We start from the raw sequence: 23,903 nt of genomic DNA on the forward strand, positions 1-23,903 counted from the left end.
TGCTGGTGGGACGGCTCTGGGGATGGGGATGAGGATGCATGGCAGCTGGACGGCCCTGGGTTTGGGGCTGGGGATGCATGGCAGCCGGACGGCCCTGGGTTTGGGGCTGGGGATGCATGGCAGCTGGACGGCTCTGGGTTTGGGGCTGGGGATGCGTGGTGGCGGGACGGCTGGCTCAGAGTGAGCTGGGCTGGCTGGCTGGAGACTGGGAGGCCCGGTGCTGGGACATGCTGTTCTGGGGTGTGTGAGGGCTGGGTGTGACCCAAGCAGGCCAGAAGGAGCTAACACTCTGTGTATGATCCGCTCCCCTCCCCCAGAGATGCGGGCACTGGCCGAGCTGCTGGTCCCTACGGCATGAAGTTTCTGAGCGACAACCTCATGTAGCACGTCACCTTGCAGGTGGTGGAGCTGAATGTAGGAGGCTGAGGTGGGAGAAGCCACTGCTGGGTGCACTCAACTTCCCAGGGCTACGGGCTGGGCAGGAAGCGGGAGTCAGTGCTTAGAGCAGAGTACTCAGGACTCCTGGATTCTCTGGAAGCAGCGTGGGGTTAGTGTGGTAGAGCAGGAGGGCTGGGAGCCAGAACTCCTGGGTTCTCTGGGAGCAGTGTGGGAGCAGTGTGGTAGAGCAGGGGGTCTGGGAGCCAGGACTCGTGGGTTCTCTGGGAGCAGTGTGGAGTTAGTGAGGTAGAGCAGGGGGATTGGGAACCAGGACTCGTGGGTTCCCTGGGAACAGTGTGGAGCTAGTGTGTTAGAGCTGGGGAGCTGGGAGCCAGGATTCGTGGGTTCCCTGGGAGCGGTGTGGAGTTAGCGGGATAGAGCTGGGGGTCTGGGAGCCAGGACTCCTGGGTTCTCTGGGAGCAGTGTGGAGTTAGTGTGGTAGAACAGGGGGTCTGGGAGCCAGGACTCCTGGGTTCTCTGGGAGGAGTGTGGAGTTATTAGGATAGAGCAGCATGGGAGCTGGGAGCCAGGACTCCTGGGTTTTATTGCCAGACCTGTCACTGGCTTGCTGTGTTCCCAGTGGATAATATCCCATCAGCTCCCAGCTACTGTGGGGAGCACAGGGTCCCGCTTCTAGGTTCATGTGATTGTTATATGGGGCTCAGTACATCAGTGTCTGGGAGGTCCCTTCCGAGCTGGAGGTGCTGGTGTTCGGCAAAATACTGATATCAGTGGGGAGCCCCATGGCAGCAGCCCTTGGCTCTGGGTGAGTTGGGTTTGGCTGGTTCTGGCATTGGGTGAGTTGTGCCTGGCTGGCTCTGGTTCTGACTGGCTATGGGCCAGTCGGGCCTGGCTGGTTCTGGCTATGGGCCAGTCATGCCGGGCTGGTTCTTGTTCTGGCTATGGGCCAGTCGGGCCTGTCTGGTTCTGGCTATGGGCCAGTCATGCCCGGCTGGTTCTGGTTCTGGCTATGGGCCAGTCATGCCCGGCTGGTTCTGGTCCTGGGTGGCTATGGGCCAGTCAGGCCTGGCTGGTTCTGGTTCTGGCTATGAGCCAGTCATGCCCGGCTGGTTCTGGTTCTGGCTATGGGCCAGTCAGGCCCGGCTGGTTCTGGTTGTGGGTGGCTATGGGCCAGTCGGGCCTGGCTGGCTCTGGCTCTGGTTCTATTCTGGGTCAGTTGGGCCTGGCTGGCTTTGGCTCTGGCTGGCTCTGGCTCTGGCTGGCCCCCGTTTACCATTGTGATTGTGTCTGTTGCAGAAGTTGGTGACTGAGAACATGGACATGCTGGTGCAGATCCGCTCCAACTTCTCCAAACCAGAGCAGATGGTATCACTGCTGCCCAGGCTGACGTGTAAGTGTCATTCCCCCCCCCATTGCCCCCTCCCTGGCATCTGCATTGAACCCCCTGCCCAATCCATGGACGGCTGAGGATGGAGTTCAGGGCTGAGCTGCAATGAGCACTGAGTGGAGCGGAGACTCAGGGGGGAATAGCAGGTGTGGTGAGGAAAGGGACTGGGGGTTGGGGTGAGGGGTAGTGGCAGAGCTGGGGGCTCAGGAGGGGGCTGAGGGTTGGGGTGAGGGGTAGTGGCAGAGCTGGGGGCTCAGGAGGTGGGGCTGAGGGTTGGGGTGAGGGGCCCTGGCAGAGCCGGGGGCTCAGGAAGGGGGTGAGGGTTGGGATGAGAGGTAGTGGCAGAGCTAGGGGCTCAGGAGGTGGGGCTGAGGGTTGGGGTGAGGGGCCCTGGCAGAGCTGGGGGCTCAGGAGGGAGGTGAGGGTTCGGGTGAGGGGTAGTGGCAGAGCTGGGGGCTCAGGAGGGGGTTGAGGGTTGGGGTGAGGGGTAGTGGCAGAGCCGGGGGCTGAGGGTTGGGGTGAGGGGCACTGGCAGAGCTGGGGGCTCAGGAGGTGGGGCTGAGGGTTGGGGTGAGGGGCACTGGCAGAGCCGGGGGCTCAGGAGGGGGGCTGAGGGTTGGGGAGAGGGGCACTGGCAGAGCTGGGGGCTCAGAAGGGGGGCTGAGGATTGGGGTGAGGGGCACTGGCAGAGCTGGAGGCTCAGGACGGGGGCTCAGGGTTGGGGTGAGGGGTGCTAGTTCCCAGGCATAGGCCCAGGGGTATGTTGTACCCCATTTGTTTTGCAGCCCCGTCTCCTGTGTGTCATCGCAATTCACCCCGCACCCCGTCTCTCCCCCAGCTGCTGACAATGTGCTGAAAAGAATGACCATCATCGGGGAGATCCTGAGCTTCCGCTCCATGGCACAGAGTGGGCTGCTGAGGTGGGTGGTGGCCATTGGGGGTGCAGGGGAGTGGAACTGAGTGAGGCCTGGGCCAGCATGTCTGGGGGGGGCCATTCAAGGCCAGGGTGGAGGAGCTGGCTGCCCCCACTGTGCACCAGCCTGGGAGGCAGCATTGGAGCTGTGTGGGGCAGGCCTTTCACACTCTTCCTGGAGCATTATGGGGCTGTGATGGAGGGGAGTCACTGACCCCCCCGCCATGTATGCTGGGGACGTGGCTGGGCAGGGGTGGTGAGTGTCCCACATCCCTCCTAGGACAGGTCTCTGCGCAGCTCTGCCCAGGTGGCCTCTGGAAAGCAGGGACAGTAACTGGCCCCAGCCCCTCTTTGGGGTCAGTGGGGAGGGTTTGTTGGCTAATACCTGTGCGGTGCTTGGAGAGCCTCAAGCATTGCATTGCTCCTTTCCTGCACTTGGCTGCTGGGCAGTTGTTAAAGAGCTGCCAGGTCCCACCCCAGAGAGAGCCTGGGGCTGCTACATGAAAGGGGGCGAACTGTGTCCATTGCCATCTCAAGGGCAGGCTCTCTTCTCGCTGCAGGTCTGCTCCCACCGCTGCCCGTTCCTGACGGGCCCCATTGAGTGCCCGAAGGACTTTGTCACCCCAGACATGGACATAAAGGTGGAGGCGACCCTTGTGCTTCTCTCTGCTGTGGGTGGGCTCTGTGGCTAGGCGGGCGGATCAGAGAACATGCTGGGCTGCTGCGCAGGCAGCCTCCCCCTGCTGTCCACATCTGGGCCCAGGGTGATTGGCCTGGGTGTCTCTCCTCCTGCCAGGGGCCTTTACCCCAGCTGGGGATCCAGAGTGCGGCAGTGTGTGCCAGGCCCCAGAGCCCTAATCGTGGGCTGGGGCTGGGGTTGTCCAGCCACATGGGAGATGCCCCTTCCCCCAGGAGACAAAAGTCCCAGCTCCCCTCCAACCTGCATCACAGCTCAGGTTGATCTGGCTCAGGTTCTCAGGAGCAGCCACCGGGGGTCTGCAGACCCAGCTGAGGATGGGTGAGGGGTTTTGCTGCATGAACCAGAGTTCTGTCCTCGGCACCTGAGTTAATATTTATCCATGAGTGTGATGGAAACTCTGGGTCTGAGTTCAGCCCCTGCCCATGCTGCAGAGATGGCAATGCTGGATGCCTGCCTGCCGCAGACGGGAGTCTGGGTCTGTTCGAGCCGTCACCTTGCAGATCCTGGGCCCAGCATGCTGCAGTGTCCACAGGGCTCAAAGCATCGTCCCAGCCAGCAGCAGCCTCCCCAGATCACTCACTGCAGTCTCAGGCGGGGAGTGCTGGGGGCTAGTGGTTGCCTGTGCCTGGGCCAGTGATCGTGGCTGCTGCAGAGGGGAGGAGCACTCAGAGCTTGCCGCGAATCCTCTGCCCTGCCCTGAGGGAACCCAGGCCTTGAATGGTGCAGAGACCCAGGGTAAGAAATGGAAACGCCCCCCAACTCCCACTCCAGTGCCAGGACTGGGGGGCCTCCCTGAGAGGCTGTTCTGTGGGTATAAGCCCCAGGGGGCTCCACTACCAGAGGGTGGCTGACCAGAGCAGCACTCTGAGAATGTGTCGTCTCGGCCTCATGGGCCTTGGTGGCAAAACTCCCCTGACGTCATTGGGTGACGGTTCAGCAACCCACAGTCCCTAAGACTACCCTGGCTGGACAATCTTGTGTCGGGGGCCCTGGTGGGTTCGTTGGCCTCCAGCCCTGGGTGGGAGTGGAGTCTCCTCTGGAGGGTGGGTGCCCAGGCAGCCTGACATGCCACAGGTCACCTGGGGGCCTCTCCCGGGCTAGGCAGAGGCGTTTGGCGTGTTGTGCTCAGCCCTGCACCGTTGCTCTGAACAGGGACACTGCGCTGACAGGGTGGCAGGGTCTGGGGATATTCTGTCGTGTGGAGAGGCCTGAACACACGTTGTGTCCTTGGGGTTGGAGCACATTGTGAGACTTGATAAACTGTGAGCCAGAGTTTGCCCTGGGCTCAGCGTGGGTGGCTCCTAGGTGGGCAGAACGGGGATGTGCAGATACTGTTGGATGCTGACTGGTCTATACTGCTCTTGTTGCCCTGCTGGTCCCTGGGGGGTTGGCATGATGTGTGAGCACAGTGGGCTCCTGCTGGCTTTGGCGGACAGGCATGTTCTGGTGAGGTGGGTCCCTCCCAAGGTGGCTGCTCACAGGGTTGTGTCAGTTCAAATTGTGCTTTCCTGGCTGGGCCCCATTTTCAGCCCAAAGGAGCTGGTGTTGCGGGGTCCTCGTGGAAACCAAGGGGACATGCCTGTTAGATGGGACCCATCCTTAGTATCGATGTTTGAGAGGTTGGCCTGAGGATAGTGGCAGAGCAGAGCAAGCCTGTGTTAATGACACAAAGTGTGAATGGAGAGCAGGGTGTGTGTTAATGACGCATGGTGAGCGTTAATGATCCAGTGTGTGAATTCAGAGCAGAGCAGGATGGGTGTCTTGATGCAGGGTGTGAATGCAAAGCTGGGCTGTGCATGTGTGTGACGAACTGGGACTGTTCGTAATGTGGTCTGTGAATGCTGAGTGGGGAGTGTTGGCCTAAGAGGACGATTTGCACTGGGGGATGGGAGACTGGCCTTGAGGAAAGATACCTGAGCATGTAACATGAGAACTCAGGAAGGGGTTAGAGGCCAGGTGACACCTCTGCCCGGGAAGCTGAACAAAGGCTGGGAGAGGAGATGCTGGGGGGAGAGAGGGAGTTTTCAGGAGCTGGCTAAGGAATGGAGGGAAGCGCAGACGGGGCTCTGATTCCCCAATGGGGCTGTGATGCCCCTGGGACCCCAAGATGGACCTAACTGGGGAGGATCCTGTTGTCCGTGCCTGCAAGACCTGTCTTGGACTGTGCTCCTGTCATCTAAATAAACCTGTTTTACTGGCTGGCTGAGAGTCATGGTGAGTTGCAGGAAGCCGGGGGTGTAGGGCCTTGTGTTCCCCCACGCTTTGTGACAATGTGTTAATGACACAAGGTGTGACTGCAGAGCTGGGCAGGGAGTCTGTTAATGTAGGGTGTGAATGCAGAGCAGGGTGTGTGTTAAATCACACAGGGTGTGAATGCAGAGAAGAGCAAGGTCTTTGTGTTGACACATGGTGCCAATGCAGAGCAGTGCGTATGTCAACGATGCAGGGTGTGAATGCTGTGCAGGGTGTATGTTAATGATGCAGGGTGTGAATGCCGGGCAGGGTATATGTTAATGATGCAGGGTGTGAATGGTGGACAGGGTGTATGTTAATGATGCAGGGTGTGAATGCTGGGCGGGGTGTATGTTAATGATGCTGGGTGAGAATGCAGAGGTGCTGTGGGGTATTTACTGTACAGCAGCCCATAGACAGTCAAGTAGTGGGGTGTGGTGGCCAGGCATTGGACTGGCTGGGTACGTATGTGCCCACGCTGCCAGAGAGGCACATGCCAGCACTTGCCCATTTTTCAGAGCCATGGACAGGGGGCTGGGAATCCCACTCCAGCTCCATTTAGCAAGATGGGTTTCACAGCTCTGAGAGGAGGGCATTGGATCTGGCCATGTGTCCCACTGGCCTGCGCCGCGCCCCGTGCGGGGGTGACTGTCACCCTAGTTAGATTCAGGCAAATCACAGAAGGGCGCTGGCCACGGGACCTTGTGATGGCAGCACACACCTGCCATCTGCAGGCTGAGCTAGTCTGTCATGCTGAGGCCTGTCAGATGTGGAGGTGCTCAGCAGGGCTGGGAATGAGTCACTCCAGGCCTGGATGCCGCTTGCACCTGGCAGATGGACCATGGGGCTGGGCTAATGCGGCTGGAGCCGGTGATGATCAGCGAGAGATGGAGGGGAGCCAAGAACCATACAGCTTAGGAAAGAGCTGCCTGGGGCTGCTGGTTGGGTCCTGTCCTCCACTGACCTCCAATGTCCTTGGGCAGGCAGGGCTGGCCCGGCCCAGTGCTTTGAGAGCCAGGCTTGTGGCACTGTCATGGGGGATGAGCATGCAGGAGCAGTGGGGAAGGTGCAGCTGGGATTACAACTCTGTCCCCAACCATCCCTTCTCCCCTCAGGCAGAGGCAGGCCCTCTGCTGTTCCCCAGGGGGTTGGGCTGCACCCTCAGAGCATGGAGAACCTGTGAGGAAGGAACTGGCTGCTGCAGTAGAACTAGCGCGGTGTCAGCAGCCACCTGGCTAGAAAGAGCAGGGATGCCCAGACGGTGCCTCTAGAAGCCAGAGGGTTCAGCCCAGACTGAGGGCCTGGAGAGGGAGAGGCCATGAATCTACCAGCACATTGCATGCAAATGCCCACTCGGCTGGGGTCCAAGCAGTGGTAGGGAGTGGGCAAGGAGCATTGCTGGGAGAAAGACCCAGGTGTGTAGGGCTGGGAGACACAACCATGTGTCCTGATCCACATTGGAGGGGATGGTCGCCACCGCCGCGGATCCCCAGGAGTTCGGCCAAAACAGGCAGGAGGGATGGATGTATCTAGGTGCTGTCCTGTTTTACTGCTTGTGCTTCCCAGGGCCATTGATGGGTACCAGCCAGGGGACAGGCCTGAGAAACACCTAGGGAGGGTTGGGTCTCTGGACAGTGTGGGGTTATCTGCAGGGAAGAGCCCAGGCAGAGCTGGGAGAATATCAGCACCTGGGTTAATTGGGTCAGGGCGGTCATACCCTGCATGTGCCCCAGGGGGTAGTAGCAGACAGCACATTAGACGTCTGGCTAGGTGCTGCCTTGTGCTATGGCAGTTTAAAGACAGGGCTGTCTGGGGCTGTGTTTGCCGGGGCAGAGCTGGGGGGGAGCCTCTCTCTGTACAGGTGGGATGAACACCGTGTTACGGGCGGGAGCGTGTTCAGAGATGGTGGGATGGGCCCGGCAAGCTGCCATGCTGGCCCCTTTGAGCTCACCTGGGGTTTTCAGGCAGGTCGGAACTGCGCGGTGGTGCTGTGGGGCCAGATCTTCAAACAAAGTCAAGCTGGAAATGGGAGGGAACTGGGTTATCCTTCTCCCATGATCTTCGGGGAGACGCTGGGTTAGGATGTCAGGCTGGGCCAGGGATGTTCTGATTCTCCATTTTGGACCCAGGCATGTGTAACTAGGTTGGTATTTAGTTTGAGTTTGGCCCTGGGGTGGGTGTTGATTTCAGCAACATCACCAATATTCCCTTGTGGGCCCAGGGGTCCTCTCCCGTTGTGTTGCTGCTGTGTTCAACCCCAGAGGTGACTGCATTAGAGTGGTGGACAAAGTGATCCTGTATTTGCACACCCGGTGAAGCCAGTGGGTGGAGAGGGGCCAGCGGGATGTAAGCAGGCTGATTTTTCATTGCCAGAGTTAATGGCTTATTATCAGCAAAGCAGCACAGAGAAGAAGTGAGTGGAACTCATTTTGCACCGGTAGTGAGGGAGCGAATGCCTCCAGAGCCACAGAGCAATTACAAGGAAGTAAGACTGGAAGTTCCCAGCAGAATGGAGGGGTGAGGAGAATGGTAATGGGGTTACTCACTGTCACGGAGTCAGCGGGCAATGCTCTGGAACTGCTCCCCACCAAGCTAGGCAGGACTTTGGGGAGCGTCCTCTCCCTTGGAGCAGACTTGTTCAGGGCAAGAAGCTCACACGTCTTCACCTCCTGGGTCTCTCCTTGGAGCATTCAGCATCCTCTGCTCCTCCGTGCGCTTCCCACAGCGAGCCCGCCCCAGCGGGGTCCTGGGGAAGCCACAGGGTCCTGCACCCCCACTTTGCAGTCAGACGTGATTCTCAGCCAGCCAGTAAAACAGAGGTTTATTCGATGACAGGAACAGGGTCTAAAATAGAGCTTGTAGATACAGTGAACCGGACCCCTCGGCCAGGTCCATTCCCGGGGGGGGGGGGCAGTGAGCCAGACCCCATGTCTGCACTTCACTCCTTGTCCCCAGTCAACTCCAGACTAACAACCTCCTCCAGCCGCTCCTCCTCTGCTCAGTTTCTTTCCCCGGGCCAGGAGGTCACCTGATCTCTTTGTCTCCAACATCTTCAGTTGGCACCTTTGCAGAGGAGCGGCCCAGGCCATCAGTTGCTAGGAGACAGATGGTCAGGCATTTAAGTGCACTGGTCCTTTGCTCTGCCAGATACTTAAGAACTGCCTAGGGGACACTGAGGCACCAACACAGCATTCAGAGAAAACATTAAGAACATTCCTAGTTCATCACACTCACCTCCAGCAGGCATGGAAGGACAGTAATCACAGGCTCAGCACTGCCAAATGGGCCTTACCAGATCGCGAGGCGATAACGTGGCCGGGGCTGAGGCTGAGAGCTGGACATTGAGGTCAGGAAAACCCACCCCATCCAGGCGTGACTTGGGGCTTGACACAGGGGCAAAGGAAGCCAAGCTGTGGGGGCTGTGTCATGCTGGAATTTGAAGCTGGCTCCGCTGCCAGGCAGGGGCCGTGCTGGAGCACACGTGGGGGATCAGCTCTCTGATGTACGCGCTGGGGCCGTGGCACATCTGGTGCTGTGGAGCTCCAGCTGAGTTAGCCGAGAACGACCTGCTGCTCAGCAGCAGAGTACAGACAAGCCTGGGCTTCGGGGGCCTGGCGCTTGGGGACATGAATGACCCCACAAGGAGGGGCTCCCTTGTTATCCCCATGTTGCCGTGGGGGAAATTGCAGCGCAGAGGGAGGGGAAGTGACTCACCAAAGGTCTCCAGTCGGTCAGTGGCAGAGCCAGGAATGGAACCCAGGAGTCCTGCCTCCCTCCTCCTGGCACAAGCACTGAGCCCCAGATTCCTGTAGGTGCAGCTCAAAGGGAGGAGCCATCGGTACGAGCTCATTATCTTGCTCCATACCATGAGCTCGGCTCCTGAGACACGAAGGCAGCTGTCCGTCCGTCTGTGTATGTGTGTGTCATGGCTGTCCATCTGCCTCACTCAGTGTCAGGTCTGTGGGTCTGTCTCTCTCTGGGCTGCCTGCATCTCTCCCTTAAGCTGTCTAAAGAACAAGCCCATCTGAGTGATGTGAATTCAGGGCCCTGTCCTTGGAGAGCCTGGACACCCCCATCCCCCTGCTTCTCCCCAGCGGGCGCAGCCCATCCAGCCCCCATCAGTCTCCTCCTCCCTGAGGATTAGGGCTTGCTCATAGCCAGCAGGGAGGCTGAGATCCCAACCAGGAGGCCAGATAGTGGGCACAGGCCACCACCACAGACACTAGAAGCTGGGCTGAGACCCTGGGACCCAGTCCCCCCAGCAGTAAGGGCTTTGGGATCACTCATGTCCCACCAGCTCTGGAACCTACCACTGCTGCACTGCTCCATCCCATCCCTCTGCCAGCCCTGCCCCCCTCTCCCCCACTGCCCTGGATTTACCTGCCACCACTCTGGTACCAGCTCCTGGCAGGTCTCTCAGGTCCATGATGCAGATGAAGAAAGAGCCCGTGTGGCTGCCTCTGACAGATGGAGGTGAGGGAGGAACCTCCAAGGGCTGGACCTAGGGCCAGATCATGCTAGGCTCTCCCCTTCTTACTGGGAAGGGGCTCTGCGGGTCACACTGGGTCGTGGGCAAATCTGGGGCAGCCTAGTGCCCAGTTGCATTGCTGCACGGAGGGATGGAATGCACCTCACCTGGCCAGTGTCAGCAAAGTGCCACTTCCCTAGTGTAGCCGGAACCTGTGTCTGGGACAGGTGCTGGCTGGTGAGCTGCACTGATTGGGCTGAGCCTTCCCTCTCTCAGTGCCATTCACAGCCCTCTCCAGTGTCACTGGCGTGTCCTACCCGGTGACAGCCTGTCAGCTCAACAACTGCCATGAGGGTGACAGCAAGTTTCCAGATGCCTTAGAGCTGAGCCGGTTACCAGAGGGAGGCTTGCACAGAAGAGCAATGCAGCTGGCACTGGCATTGCCTTGGCTGTCACCTCTGGGGGGCATTTCCTCTCTGCCCCCTCTCTTTGGATCCAGGCGCAGCCTCCTCGCTAGGCAGGTGGGGTCCCACTTCCACTTATTGCCCTGCCGTTCGCGCTGCTGCCCCCAGACAGCCTGGATTCAGAGGCTCGAAGACCTAGTGGACTGGAGACAACTGACAGCTCCCGCTACGGCACACTCCCGTACGTCACAGGGGCTTGGAGAGGACTTGGAGAGGTTCCGTCAGCCGGCGACTGTGATAGTTGTGGTGGGTCATGAATGGCCTAGTGCTGGGAGCCAGAGCTGGTCAGCGTCATGCCTTGCAGAGCAGACGCGAGTCCCGCTATGCATCTCAGTCTGAGGGCAGCTGCCCCTCTGACTGAGCTGTCATTAGTGGGTCAGGGGCTGCACCCTTGAGGGGTTAGCCTGGCTGGGATAGGTACCTTGGGCTGGGTAGGGATGTCACCCTTCCTGTATCTGGGCTGAATCGGCATGTCCTCCTACCCAAGGGGGCATGTCAATTGTTCCTCTCAACCATTTATCATCCTGATTTCAAATAAAGGGCAGCCCAGTATAGATTCCCAGAGTTCCCAGCAGGTGAGACTCACCAGCCCTCCATGGCCCTAGATCCCTGTGTTCTTGGTAAGGCCTCTGGGATAGGCTGGAGCCTGCCTCCTTCCCACAGTGAGGACAGAACACATGGGGGATCAGTGGGATCCTTTAAGGACTAGAATCCCCTCCCAGCCACGCGTGGCCAGAGAGCTGCACTCTGCCTGTGCCGGGGTCACCTTTAATGCCCAACATTAGTTCTAATTAGGGAGGCCACCTGTCCTGTTTTTTGAGATATGTCTCTTATTTGGTGTGTCATGTGCCATTACCATGGTCCAATTAATGCTGCTAATCAGGGTTTGACCAGATGCAGAGTGTTCCAAAGGACTGGTCCTGTGCTGGGGCCCAGAGCTGGGATCTGGAGTAATGAATAAAGAGCTCTAACGTTAGCTCTGCCCATTTAGTTTCCATCCACGTGACCTTTGTGACCTGGAGATGTAGATGGTCACTAGTCCTACTCATGGTTAGTGTCGGCATGGGCTCTCGCTCCCCATGTGCTGCTTTTCCTTTAGGGTGTAATAGACAATGATCCACCATGTAGGATTTGAGAGAAATGGAGCTGAAATCCTTGAGATAGAACCTTGTTATCTAGGAAATCCTACAGGCTCTGAAGAGCCCTTTCAATGAGCACACATAAAATCCCAATAGACCTGACCACGGTCTATGGGGCCCTTCCACAGGTGCTCACAGCCCATAGAACCCGACCATGTTCCCCGGAGCTCTTCCATAGGGGCTCACAGCCCATAGAACCCGACTGTGTTCCCCGGGACTCTTCCATAGGGGCTCACAGCCCATAGAACCCGACTGTGTTCCCCGGGACTCTTCCATAGGGGCTCACAGCTCATAGAACCCAACCGTGGTCCTTGGGTCTCTTCCATAGCAGCTCACAGCCAGCACTCAGCTGTTCAGATTCCAGACACTCTCTCCTTTTTCCTGAATGCTCAAGTGTGCTTTCTTCTTTGTTAGTTTCTGTTTTTAACCTGTCAAGGGATTTGTCTGGGGATTGTGCTGCAGTGAGATGACCGTTTCCTACGGGATGGAGGAGGGTAGCTGTGTGGTTAAGGCTTTGGACTAAGATTTGAGAGATCTGGGTCTAATTCCCCGTTTAGCCATAGACTCTGTGTACGTGACCTGCAAGACACTTAATTCATCCTGTGTCTCTGTGTGGAACACAGAGTTCCCTCCTCACGAGGGGCGGGAGGAAAGGCTGTTAAGCAGGTGCTCGGTAGGAGGATGAGGAGCTGGATAGTTGCCTAGGTAGAGTTGCCTGGTGTCCATTGCGGTGGTGCTGCAGGTAACTCACGTGTTGCATGGATAGAACTGGCTTCAGGCTCTCCCTGCCAGCTGTTGTCTCACACAAGGTGAGAAGGCTCATGCTGTCAGACAGAGCTGCTGTGGACCAGGTTCAGATTATGCCATTCACCCTCCCCCATGTGTGACCTGCGTTTCCTGTGTCATCTCATGTCTCGCTGCAGCATTGCCAAGCTGTGACCTTCCTTCTCTGCCCACCTGGCCAGAACTCTCCCCTAATGCCGCAGCTACCACATGCCCCTTCTGGCCTGGATGCCTGCAGTTCCCCTACACTCCCCTGTCCATTTCGAATGCTGCTGCTAAGGTCATCTGCCTGGGTCATCGCCCAGGCCACGGCACCCCTCCCTTGGCCACCCCTCTTCCAACACAGACGTCTACCCTCACCCTGGCAAATCCTTCCCCCCTCCACCCTGCACAGCTTAGTCCCGACTTCTCACTACCTACTATCATATCACAAGCTCAGAGAGACTCTGCCCTCCTTAGCCTGATTCCCCACAGTCCCCTCCACCCTCCATTCCCGGAGCAGATCCATAAAGCCAGCAGCTCATCCTGCTTTGAATTCCCCGGGCGCCCTGCTCTGCAATGATGCAGATAGGAAACTGAAAGCTGGTGCTTGTTAAACTGGTGGAGAGCTGCCCTCACATTGCTGCCTGGCCACAGATAGAGTGCAGAGCTGGTGTGTGCCGTTACTGCCACTACGTCCCTTCTTAGCCCACAAAGTCCTCGGGGCAGCGATTCACATTCGTTCATCTGTGCAGCACCTGGTGCCCTGGTCTTGACTGAGCCTCTAGGTACTATTGTAACATAAGTGATAAATAACCATTATCTCAGTGTGTCCACAACACTCCCCTTCCTGGAGAAGAGACCACCCTGCCATCCACCCCTGTGACCCAAGGACCTCTTGGTGCCAGCTGGCAGAAGGGGACATAGAGGGACAAGGTTACCCTGAGTTCACCAAAAAAAAGCCATGTAAGGTGTCTGCTTACAGCCTGTCACACACATCAATCATTACGAGACGTACGTGCAGAAAATATGTGAGGAGTTCTGGGTATATGCTGAAAATTATGTGGTCTCAGCATTATTGTTAAAAGCCGGTCAGTCATGCTTGGAGAGAAACTCCTCCAGACAGGAGGTGGGAGACCCTATTGCCCTGGGGCATTGTGTATGTCACACCAGAAGTCTCTTAGTGAAGTGAGGCAAATGCTAATGAAGAGCTGGCAGAGATTTCAGAAGCAAAGGAACAGGAAGAGGTAGACAGTGGGGGATGGGGGCCTGTTTTCAGGAGAAGATCAGAGTTCTGCTCTGGTGTTTCTGGGCATGCAGAGAGACACTCTGGTGACGCGAAGCTGCCAGCAGGGTCGATCTGATGAAGGGGGTCCCAGCCATGCTGGTTGAAAAGGCCTGGAGGTAAACTTGGCTGCAGGAGACAGCCTGGCTTGTGGGTTAAGTTGAGGCTCTAGAAAGTTTTATGTGTAATCTTTTGTGTTTCCAGTCCTCATACCTACTGCCATTGGAGCCTCTGATAATAAACTCGTTCTCGTTTTCACTGTGGCTGTAGCTAAGTGCGGTGTGTTAAGCGGAGTGGTGATCCTGAGTTCAGACCACGTTGCTGGTGTGCACTGTTCCTTGGGGAGCAGACTCACAGGGTTCTGTGATTGTTCTGGATCGGGGCTGAACCCTCCAGAGGGATGCTCAGAGGACTCAGGGCTGGTATATGCCTATCGCTGACCTGTACAGACAGGGTGAGGCCGGGGCAGGCCTGGGAGGCCGGGCTTGTCCTGTCAGAGGCTGGTGGAGTCACGGAGCTGATCCACAGCAGGCACAGACAAGACTCTCACGCTAAGAGCAAGTGGTCGTGAAGGGTCTGGGTACTGCTGGGGAGCGTCACAGTGGCATAGTTGGCCGGATCTATACTCTGTTTGCAGGTTAGCTAAGGGTCATGCTCCAGGCACTTATATACAGTTAACGTAGATACCCGGAGGCTCAAGGTAGAGAAAAGGCTGTGGTTTGTTGTTCTCGGTGTGTTTCTTTTGAGCAAGGGAATTGAGCAGCAGGAAAGGCAGGGTCATGCTGGAGGCACCAGGAAGCAGCAAGAAGAGTCGCTCACTCCCAGACACAGCACAGACACACCTGTACAGTGCACAGACTCCCAGAGCTGCTCTGCGTGGAGCCCTGGCCAGCTCCCACAGGCTGCTCTCTGCAGCTCCACACTCCCCAGGCTCTCCAGCTAGGAGCTAAGGTGAGTCTTTCTGTACAGAGCAGCCTGCCTGCTCCTTTGAATCTCTCCCTGAGCTGAGCCCTTTATATGGATCAGGCCTTTACTGGGAAGCAGCCAAAGGTGAAAGTAAGCCGGTCCGGGCTTAGAGCTCCCCATGGCTGCGGGCAGCCCAGAGCCCTTTGAATCCCGGCTGTGGCTCCAGCGGCTGGGCAGGGGCCAGGATTTAAAGAGCTCAAAGCTCCCTGGGGCTGCGGGCAGTCCAGAGCTCTTTGAATCCCCGCTGCGGCTCTGGCGGCTGGGCGGGGGTCAGGATTTAAAGGGCTTGGGGCTCCCCTCAGGGGCAGGAGCTCTGGACCCTTTAAATCCCTGCCCAAGTCCCGCAAAGCTTAGGGTTCCCCCCGGCAGCCAGAGCCCCGGGCCCTTTAATTTGCCCCTGAGCCCCGGGGGATTCCCAGCCGCCTCTTCAACTGGGAGCCACTGGTTGATTTAAAGGCCCTGGGTCTCCCCAGGGCCTTTAAATCTTGAGGTTACTTTCACCCCTGGAAGCAGCTAATCAGTCTAGGTGGCGGCTGCGCCTTGTCTCCCCTTAAAGATCCTGTCAGCTTGTGACAGGGCCTAGGGCCTGACCCTCGCAGCCTGTCTCTAGGGGACGTTGTGAGGCTGCACCTTGCTCTTAGGGCTTCTTGTCCCTCACTAATCCCCGACTGTTGTACGAATATTGATCTCAAAGGCCTGAAGACTGAAAGAGGTTTTAAACCCCATCACTGTCCAGCATTAAACAGCACAAGCTAGCTTCAGCGGGCGTTGGGCATACCCAGGAGCATGCATTCACATTGGACCCTTATTGAAAGAACAAGAAATCAAACCCAGCGTTTCCATTGAAACTGTGGTTGAGTGATTATGCAAAACGAACGTAGTCAGATCTGCCACAGTCTCTCTCCTTCTGGGGTCAAAATATCAGTCTCCTATTTTCAGAACAATCTTTCTTCAATAAAAAGAGAGAGGTTAATTTTACTCGCAGGCCGGATGTGAGGGGAACTCATGTGGCCTGTTCTAACAGACAGACCCAAGGTGGAGGAGAAACGGGATAGAAAAGATAGATGAAATGCAGCTTTTGCTGATGTTTTTAGAACACTGGATTGCTGGTTAGTTACAAGTGGGTGGCTTGGCTAGCAAGTCGACCATGACACCTACTGCTTGGAGCCTGGTTAGTTACAATCTGGTCAGGGCTGTCTTTGGGTTCGATCCTTGCTCCTTAGGCAAGGCAAGTTTGGATGAATGCAATAGAGTTGACTTCAGATTCAAAGAAAAGCTAAGAGAGTGAGCTAGGATAGGAGAGACACTGTGAGGCAGAAAATAACCCAAGAAGGGAAGGGAATACAGTGCAGGAACTTACATGCCTTTGCAGTGCTGGTAATTAGCTATCCCCTCTTGCGGGCTGAGGGCTGGATGTCAGGATAATGGGATGACTTTCAGCATTCACCTGTGGAAACAAGCAGGGCCAGCCAGCCTTCCCCCAAGGAAGAGCCTTAGCTGAGTTGCAGAGCTGCAGGCAGGGGAGGAGCTGGGGGAAGATTATTCTTTTTTTTCAAAATCTCTTTTTAAGAGCCCCCAAAAGGAGTACAAGTTGGTGATATGTTTTATCCTCATTATTTTGTCCACCAACGAAATCCATTTCTGTAAGGCCAGGCTTTGCATGATAAACTTTGCTCCCACATTTGCTTGTTCACCAAGTCCGATCCCCCAACAGTCCTTGATTTGCACCGAGCACTGGTTTGTTTGTGTTCTGTTGCACTATTCATTGTTATAAACACTTGGACCTATTTCCGTGGGTATTGTAACATCTTATGAACTCATTGAGCTTATGGTAACTTTGTAGGTGCAGTAATTGCAGCATCCCCCGGACAGTCAAGCACTGAGGACTGGGCAGTCAAACAGCCCCAGTGGAGCTAGTACATTACAAAGCCACCAGCTGGAGCTGGCCAGCAGCCAACCTGCTGCTCGCCTTCCAGACTGGAGGGAAGGAATGGGAACACTGCTAGTGGCAGGAGCAGGCAAAGTGCCAAGGCAGTGCTCTGAGACCATGCCAGGGGGAGAGGTGGCCACAGTGCAAGCGGTCAGCATCTTTAGACCCAGTGCTGAGAGAGAGCTCCTGCTACGGGGTGCAGAGCTCCTGTGCCAGTGCTGAGCAGATCCCCGAGTTGTGCCCCACTGCCTACCCACAGAGAGCTCAAAGTGCTGACCAGGCAGGAGCTGCCCAGAGCAGGGCTGCAGCCAGGGCAGGATCCTGTGTGCCAGTGGCCCAGGCAGGAGACCTTTCAGTGCAAAGGATGCTGTAGAAGACACTAGAAGAAAGGGGAACTGCTTGGAAAGAGGAATACAAGAGCCATGGTTCTGGAGTAGAACACCATGCATGGGCCTCAACATCAGAACGAGGTGGCACTGGACAAAACTGAAACACGTTTAAACTGAGCCAGGCAATAGTCTTATATGCACTGCACCTTTAGCCTGTGGAACTCCCTGCCATAGGGTGTCAATGAGCCCAAGAATTCAGCAGGGTTCCAGCAAGGAGCACATATTTGTATGGATAGTGAGAACATGCCCCACTGCACAGAGCAGCCATGTAGGTGTGCAAGGTCTATCAGTCTCCCTGCATAAAACAACCACTAATAGGGTCTTGAAGGCATTGCCTTTATGACAGGGGTGGGCAAACTACGGCCCACAGGCCAGATCCAGCACGCCAGCTGTTTTAATCCAGCCCTCGAGCTCCCATTGAGGAGTGGGGTCTGGGGCTTTCCCTGCTCTGGTTCTCCAGCCATGGAGCAGGGGAGCGGGCCGCTCCACATGGCTCCCAGAAGCAGTGGGATGACCCTGCTCCAGCTCCTACATGTAGGGGCTGCCATGGGGCTCTGTTCTGCACGCTGCCCACACCCCAAGTGCCGCCCCCACAGCTCCTATTGACTGGGAACTGCAGCCAATGGAAGCTGCAGGGGTGGTGCCTGTAGACGCGGCAGCATGCAGAGCTGCTTGGCTGTGCTTCTGTGTAAGAGCCAGAGAAGGGACATGCCTCTGATTCTGGGAGCCGCTTGAGGTAAGCACCGCCCAGAGCCTGCACCCCTGAGCTCTCCCCACACCCCACACCCAGCCCTGATCCCCCTCCTGCCCTCAAAACTCTTCAATTCCAGCCTGGAGCATCCTCCTGAACCCTAAACCCTTAATCCCCAGCCCCACACCAGAGCCTGCACCCTGTCCCACACACAACCCCCCCTGCCCCAGCCCTGATTCCCCTCCTGCTCTCTGAAGCCCTTGGTCCCAGCCCCGAACACCCTCCTACATCCCAAACTCCTCATCCTCAGCCCCACTCCAGAGCCCGCACCCCCAGCCGGAGCCCTGACCCCCCCCAGCCCTCCGACTCTCCCACCCCAGCCCAGAGCCCCCTCCTCCACCCTGAACTCCTCATTTCTGGCCCCATCCCAGAGCCTGCACCCTCAACCGGATGTGCCGTGGCCCTTGGGCCAAAAAGTTTGCCCATCCATGCCCTATGAGCAGGTTACGCCCTGATCTCCCCCAGGGGTTCCCCGTACTTTCTCCTGAAGCAGCTGGTGCCCCTGCTGAAGGCCCAGGTCTGATCCTCTCTGGCAGTCCCTATAGGGAGCTATATCCTGGTGCTCTGTCCAGACCCGGGGCCAGCTCGTGAGTTCCTAACGTCACTATCTTTCCAGCCCCAAATCCCCTCTCTAGAGTCACAGAGCTTGGTGGCTGCGCTGGGGCTATGGATTCGATCACTCTGCTCCCTAAGCACAATCCCAAGAGCTTGGAGCTGCCCGTGGGGGGCGTTCAGGGCACTGTTGGGTCAGAGTGCTGGGGAGGGTGGTGCCATCCAGTGGCAAACACAACTTGGGCTTAAGATGATCGGTGCTAAGGCTCTTATCTCCCAGCCCCAGTCCTTGCCCTCCCGAGGAATAAAGGGGTCTCTCTGGGGCTTGGGGGCCAGCTAATTGTGACACTTGGGCGTTACCTGAGGTATCCAAGGGGGATCACTAACCTGCTCAGCGGAGAAAGCCCTGTCTGCGCCCACGGGCAGAAATGGTCCCCAGCCACCAGCTGCTGGCAACACCTTGCTCTTTCCTTCTGCGGCTGGCAGCTGACACTCCACCTTGTTACACTTGAGTACCCAGTCCCTTGTCCTCCAGACACCCGCAGCGTACACTGGTTCTCTGCCTCCATGGAAACAGGATCCAGGGCGCGGGTCTCACCTCCGTTCAGTACTCTGGGTAGCACAAGGCACTTAGACAGGGGTCTAGTAAAAGCAAATGGAAGTTTATTTAATGGAGCTTGAGACCGATTCAGCTAAAAGCAAGTCCAAGGATTTGGAAACAAGGTTATTGCTAAAAGAAACGATGGAATGCAATCCAAGCCAGTGTGTGTTAACGAGCGACGTCCTAATATGGTCTCTCTCCCCCTTGTGGCGCTTGTCCAGTCCAAAGAGCTGGGCTCCAACTTACAAACCCGCTGGCAGTTTCTCCTGTGCAGTGGATAACACCTCATGCCATTTTGGCTGCTCTCGTACAGTTACAGGCTCTTCCGATTGTCTCTCTGCCCAGAACGTTCTCCTGGGTTGGTTGGGTTTTGTAAATGCTGATGTCTTCAGCTCGCGGAGCCAGTGATCCAAGGGCTGTCTGCACGGGTGTCCAGTGCTCTCAGCGAGGATGGTATTAGCTCCGAGACACCCCCTCACCTCAGGTGGCAGGTTTCACTGCAGCAGTTTTGCAATCTAACAGTCTATATTTTGCATCTCTCGCAAACTGTGTCCTGTACGAACATCTGGCAGTAGCCACGGCCCTCTGCTGGCCTAGCTTTTGGCAGAAACCACACACAACCCCCCTTGGGGAGATATTGAGCAGATGGTTGGACATCAGGGTGACATACCTGCCTGGCTCAGTCTGTGTCATACTGATGCTGTGATGGGGATGGGACTTCTCTGACACTGGACTTGATGGAGATGGGGGAACGACCTGCTCGCTGATGCACCCTTCCCCCACAGTGGCACTCACCTGTGATGAGACACGACTTCCTGTGGAGATCTCAGGGCCGTTTCACAGCAGCTTCTTCCAATGGCAGAGTCTGTGTAAATGGAACCATTGCTAGCTAGGCACGGCACAGTCAGACCAGGCGCAGGCTCCTGGCTAGGCACAGGGCACGGCACTGTCAGACCAGGCACAGGTTCCTGGCTAGGCACAGGGCACAGCACAGTCAGACCAGGCGCAGGCTCCTGGTTAGGCACAGGGCACGGCACAGTCAGACCAGGCGCAGGCTCCTGGCTAGGCACAGGGCACGGCACTGTCAGACCAGGCGCAGGCTCCTGGTTAGGCACAGGGCACGGCACAGTCAGACCAGGCGCAGGCTCCTGGCTAGGCACAGGGCACAGCACAGTCAGACCAGGCACAGGCTCCTGGCTAGGCACGGCACAGTCAGACCAGGTGCAGGCTCCTGGCTAGGCACAGGGCAGGGCGCAGTCAGACCAGGCATGGGTTCCTGGCTGGACACAGGGCATGGCGTGGTCAAGCCAGGCACAAGCTCCAGGCTGGACACAGGGCATGGCGCGGTCAGGCCGGGCGCAGGCTCCAGGCTGGACACAGGGCACGGCGCAGTCAGGCTGGGCACAAGCTCCAGGCTGGACACAGGGCATGGCAAAGTCAGACCTGGGGCAGGCGCCTGTCTCAAGTACCTTAGCTTTAATCCAGTCCTCGGGGTCTCTGCATGGCTGCTGCAAAGCGTAATTCCCAGCTCAGGGATATCTACATGCGCTAGCTTTCTATGAGCTAGGGCACTAAAAATAGTAGTGTGGTGGCACAGGAGGTGCGATGGGGGAGCTATGATCCTATCTGAAACCCTAGGTCCATACTTGGGGGGCAGCCCTTTGTGACACGGCCGTCCAGCCAGCTGCACTGGTGTAAATCGTGTCTAAAATAGGGGCTTGTAGCAGGGGCTAATATCAAGCCACTTCTGCCACCGTTTGGGTCCAATAACTCCCTGCTGTGCTGCGGGACACCCCAGAGAGCAGCGCTCTCAGCAGCTGGTCCAAGCTTGCTGCTCCTTTCCACTGTGTTCTGCATGTTTCCAGGGAGAAAGTCCCGACTGCTGCCCCACAGCCTCCTGCAACCCCCACCAGGCTCCATTTGCTTCACCCTCTGGTGCCTCACACATTCCAGTGTCCACATCCCAGTGGGCTCTGGGCCCCCAGCTCCTCTGCATGGAAGGGAGACGCTCCTGGGGGAACAACAGGTCTGTCTGGCCCCTGCTAGCCTGTTGCAGGAGGCTGTGGCAATATGTTGTAGAAAGGGCTTGTTTCTCCCTGGCTGATAGCTGCCCACGGCCTGCTGACCAGGCGCTCACAGCAGCTGTCATGTTTTCCCCATAAACATGCAGCTGGTTCATTACATGGAGTGGAAGTGAGGGAGCCTGGGAGCTCTCCAGCCTTGCTGACACCCTCCCTTCTCCTGGCTTTCCCCCAGGTCACCTTGAGCATCTTCGAGCTGGCCATTGCTGCAGGGATCCCATGGCACATTGACCCAGCCCTGGTGACTGCACTTTCCAACCTGAAGACAGGTAAGAGCCAGGCTGGGAGCTGTCAGGCCGGGTCACAGTAGGATCCCTCTAGCCCAGTCTCCCAGCGCTGACACCGCCCTGGGTTCTGGCTGCACTGGCACATTCAGTCGTGTTTTAACATGTGATTGCGAATTGTGACCCACGCTTCTGTCCCAGCTCACACACACGTAGGCTAGAGACATTTGTGTCTGGAACAATACTCAGCTTCCACAAAGGAGGGGCTCTGGAGGGGGTCGGCCCTGTCTACACTAGAAAGTGGTAGCGTTTTAACACTCTCAGTCTAGTCAAAGCAATACATTCCCACCCAGCATGAATGCAGTTATTTCAGTTTAAAGAGGCTTTTGTGCCAGTACAGCTATTCCCCCCTAAGGCTTGTGCCCATGTGACTATATCAGTACAATATCACCCCCCACACCTGACGGACCCAAAACAGGAGACTTTCCAGTGACAGCCAGGTCTTAGTTAGTCAAGTGCTTTGATGATAGAAGTGCTAAGGTGACTTTGAAAAAGTCACTGCCCTGCTCCATGCCTCAGTTTCCCCTCTGTAATATGGAAATGATGATAGTGACTTTTGGGTTCTCTTCATTAAGGGCTTGTTATTAGCCTTACCCTGAAGCATCTGGTGCCTGAGGCAGAACCCGTCGCTAGATCTGCAGTAGCTGCCTCCATGCAATGAGCGAAGCCAGTAAAGATTTGGGCAAGGATGACACATAGACCTTAATAACACATGTAGCATTGTCACAGGTGCCGCAGGTGATCCAGGGATGTTCCAGGGACACAGCTGAGATTCCCGTGGCTCTGGTCCCCCGGCTGTCTGCACGTTGCCCACCAGCCTAGGACACGCAAGGGAGCTCTCCCTTCCCCCACCACTTTGGTAGTTTTTTCCATGGTACACATGCAGCTTCAAGCGAATCTGAGCAGTGTCAGTTCTGTTCAGCAAAACTCAAAGCTCCAAAGCAGCAGGGACCTGGCTCCATCTATCAGATAAGTTACTGGCCTGTCACAGCCGCTGGGTGATTTTATATATATATATATTTGTAAGTCTGTCGAGTAGCCAAGCCGGAGAGAAGAATGGAGAGCGTAAACCGAGCTTACTACTGAAATCTCTGGTTGTGCATCTTCTCCCTCTCTGCCTGATAGACAGTTCGTCCCCTGAGGAGGAGTACAAGTCAGCCTGTCTGCTGCTGGTCTTTGTGGCTGTATCTCTACCGCTCCTCGCCTCCGACCCTTTCTCTGTGTACAGCATCGAGATGGATGGTAAGAGGCCGGGACGGGCTGTTTTCCAAACGCCGGAATCTGTTCACCCGCCACACATGCCGATTAATGGCCCAGTGGCACCGACTGTGCTTTTGTTGTCACTGCTCCATGACTAGATCCCCATCCTGCCCTGCAGGGGGCATCCCAGACTACCACACTGCTTTCCTGGGTGAATGGCCCTGCGGCTGGGGGGAACGCTCAGGCTGCAGGGCAGTTTGTGGAAGTTCTTGTTACAAAACACACACTCCCAGGAAACAGGCCCTTGTTACGCGTGTTGTTCCACACTCAACCTCAACCTGCATTAGTGGAAAGGCTCAGTGAGGTCCCGGAGCTGTTGAAAACAGGCCTGGCTCACATTTCAAGGGAACCTGCCCCAGCTGACATGTTTAATTATTTCCATGAGTCATTTGTCAAGAAAAATACAGAAACAAACAAAGAAAAAGGCCCAAGTCTTCCTGCTGGGACAGGGCTGCTTGCGCAGGTTGTATCAGTGACAAGCAGGGGAGTTCGCAGCATTAGGCCCTGATCCTGCCCCAGGAACACAGGACTGGAAGGACCCTCACATCCCAACCCCTGCTATTGCCAGCAGCCCCATCAAAGCATCCCCTTCCTAAACATCTCAAGTTCCATCTTCCAACCCAAACCTCCTTCCTCTGACAGTTAGAAACCTGCTTCTCATTTCCAGCCTCCGTTTATCCCTGGCCAGTTTATCCCCGACCCAAGGGGCTCCTGTGCCAGCCTTGTCCTCCCTAGCATTTCCCCCCGAAGGGTTTGCAGAGAGTGGCCCCCTCCCACTCCCCCTCGCTTGCTAGGGCACACCAGTCTCCTCTGTAAGATCAGCTCACCATCCCTGGTCATCTAGCAGCCCTTTCTCCACCTTGTTCCCATCAGCGAGGGTGGCCACAGGTGCACTCGGTATTCCGGAGGCAGTCTCCCCAGTGCCATGTCAATGGCATTAATACTTTCCTAGCTCTGCTGCCAATACCTCCTCAGACCGTAAGCACTGGAGTCACCCCAGTGACTTTAGTGAGGTTGAAATGCGCATGTGTAAGTGCTCCCAGGATCAGGCCCTTAGAGGCAAGGGTGGTGTCTTTGGAACTGTGCAGCACCCGGCGCACTGTTGATCACGCAGGGCACTGGAGGTGCTGTAAGGAGACAAGCACAGCCGCTCTGCCCAGCCACAGTTTAGTGCACTGTGAGTGCCAAGCCCCCTGTCTTCTTCTCCCTGCAGGTTACAGCAACAATATCCACTGCCTGGCCAAAGCCATCATCCACGTGTCTGCCGCGCTCTTCACCATCCACAGCAAGAACATCGAGACACATCTCAAGGAGTTCCTGCTGGTGAGAGGCTGCGGGCA

General features: G+C 56.8%; 1 protein-coding gene across 1 annotated transcript in view; it reads left to right on the forward strand.

Moving 5' to 3' along the window:
• The window catches only part of LOC115639735 (nck-associated protein 1-like), a 56,837-nt gene that overhangs the window by 24,275 nt on the left and 8,659 nt on the right, over positions 1 to 23,903 (forward strand). Inside the window, 8 exon segments of the mRNA XM_030542684.1 lie at positions 318 to 338; positions 341 to 414; positions 1,696 to 1,789; positions 2,625 to 2,710; positions 3,260 to 3,340; positions 21,195 to 21,288; positions 22,429 to 22,545; positions 23,777 to 23,886. Coding sequence (XP_030398544.1) covers positions 318 to 338; positions 341 to 414; positions 1,696 to 1,789; positions 2,625 to 2,710; positions 3,260 to 3,340; positions 21,195 to 21,288; positions 22,429 to 22,545; positions 23,777 to 23,886 — 677 coding nt within the window.

This window comes from Gopherus evgoodei, unplaced genomic scaffold (assembly GCF_007399415.2).
Source record: "Gopherus evgoodei ecotype Sinaloan lineage unplaced genomic scaffold, rGopEvg1_v1.p scaffold_112_arrow_ctg1, whole genome shotgun sequence".
Classification (NCBI taxonomy): domain Eukaryota; kingdom Metazoa; phylum Chordata; order Testudines; family Testudinidae; genus Gopherus; species Gopherus evgoodei.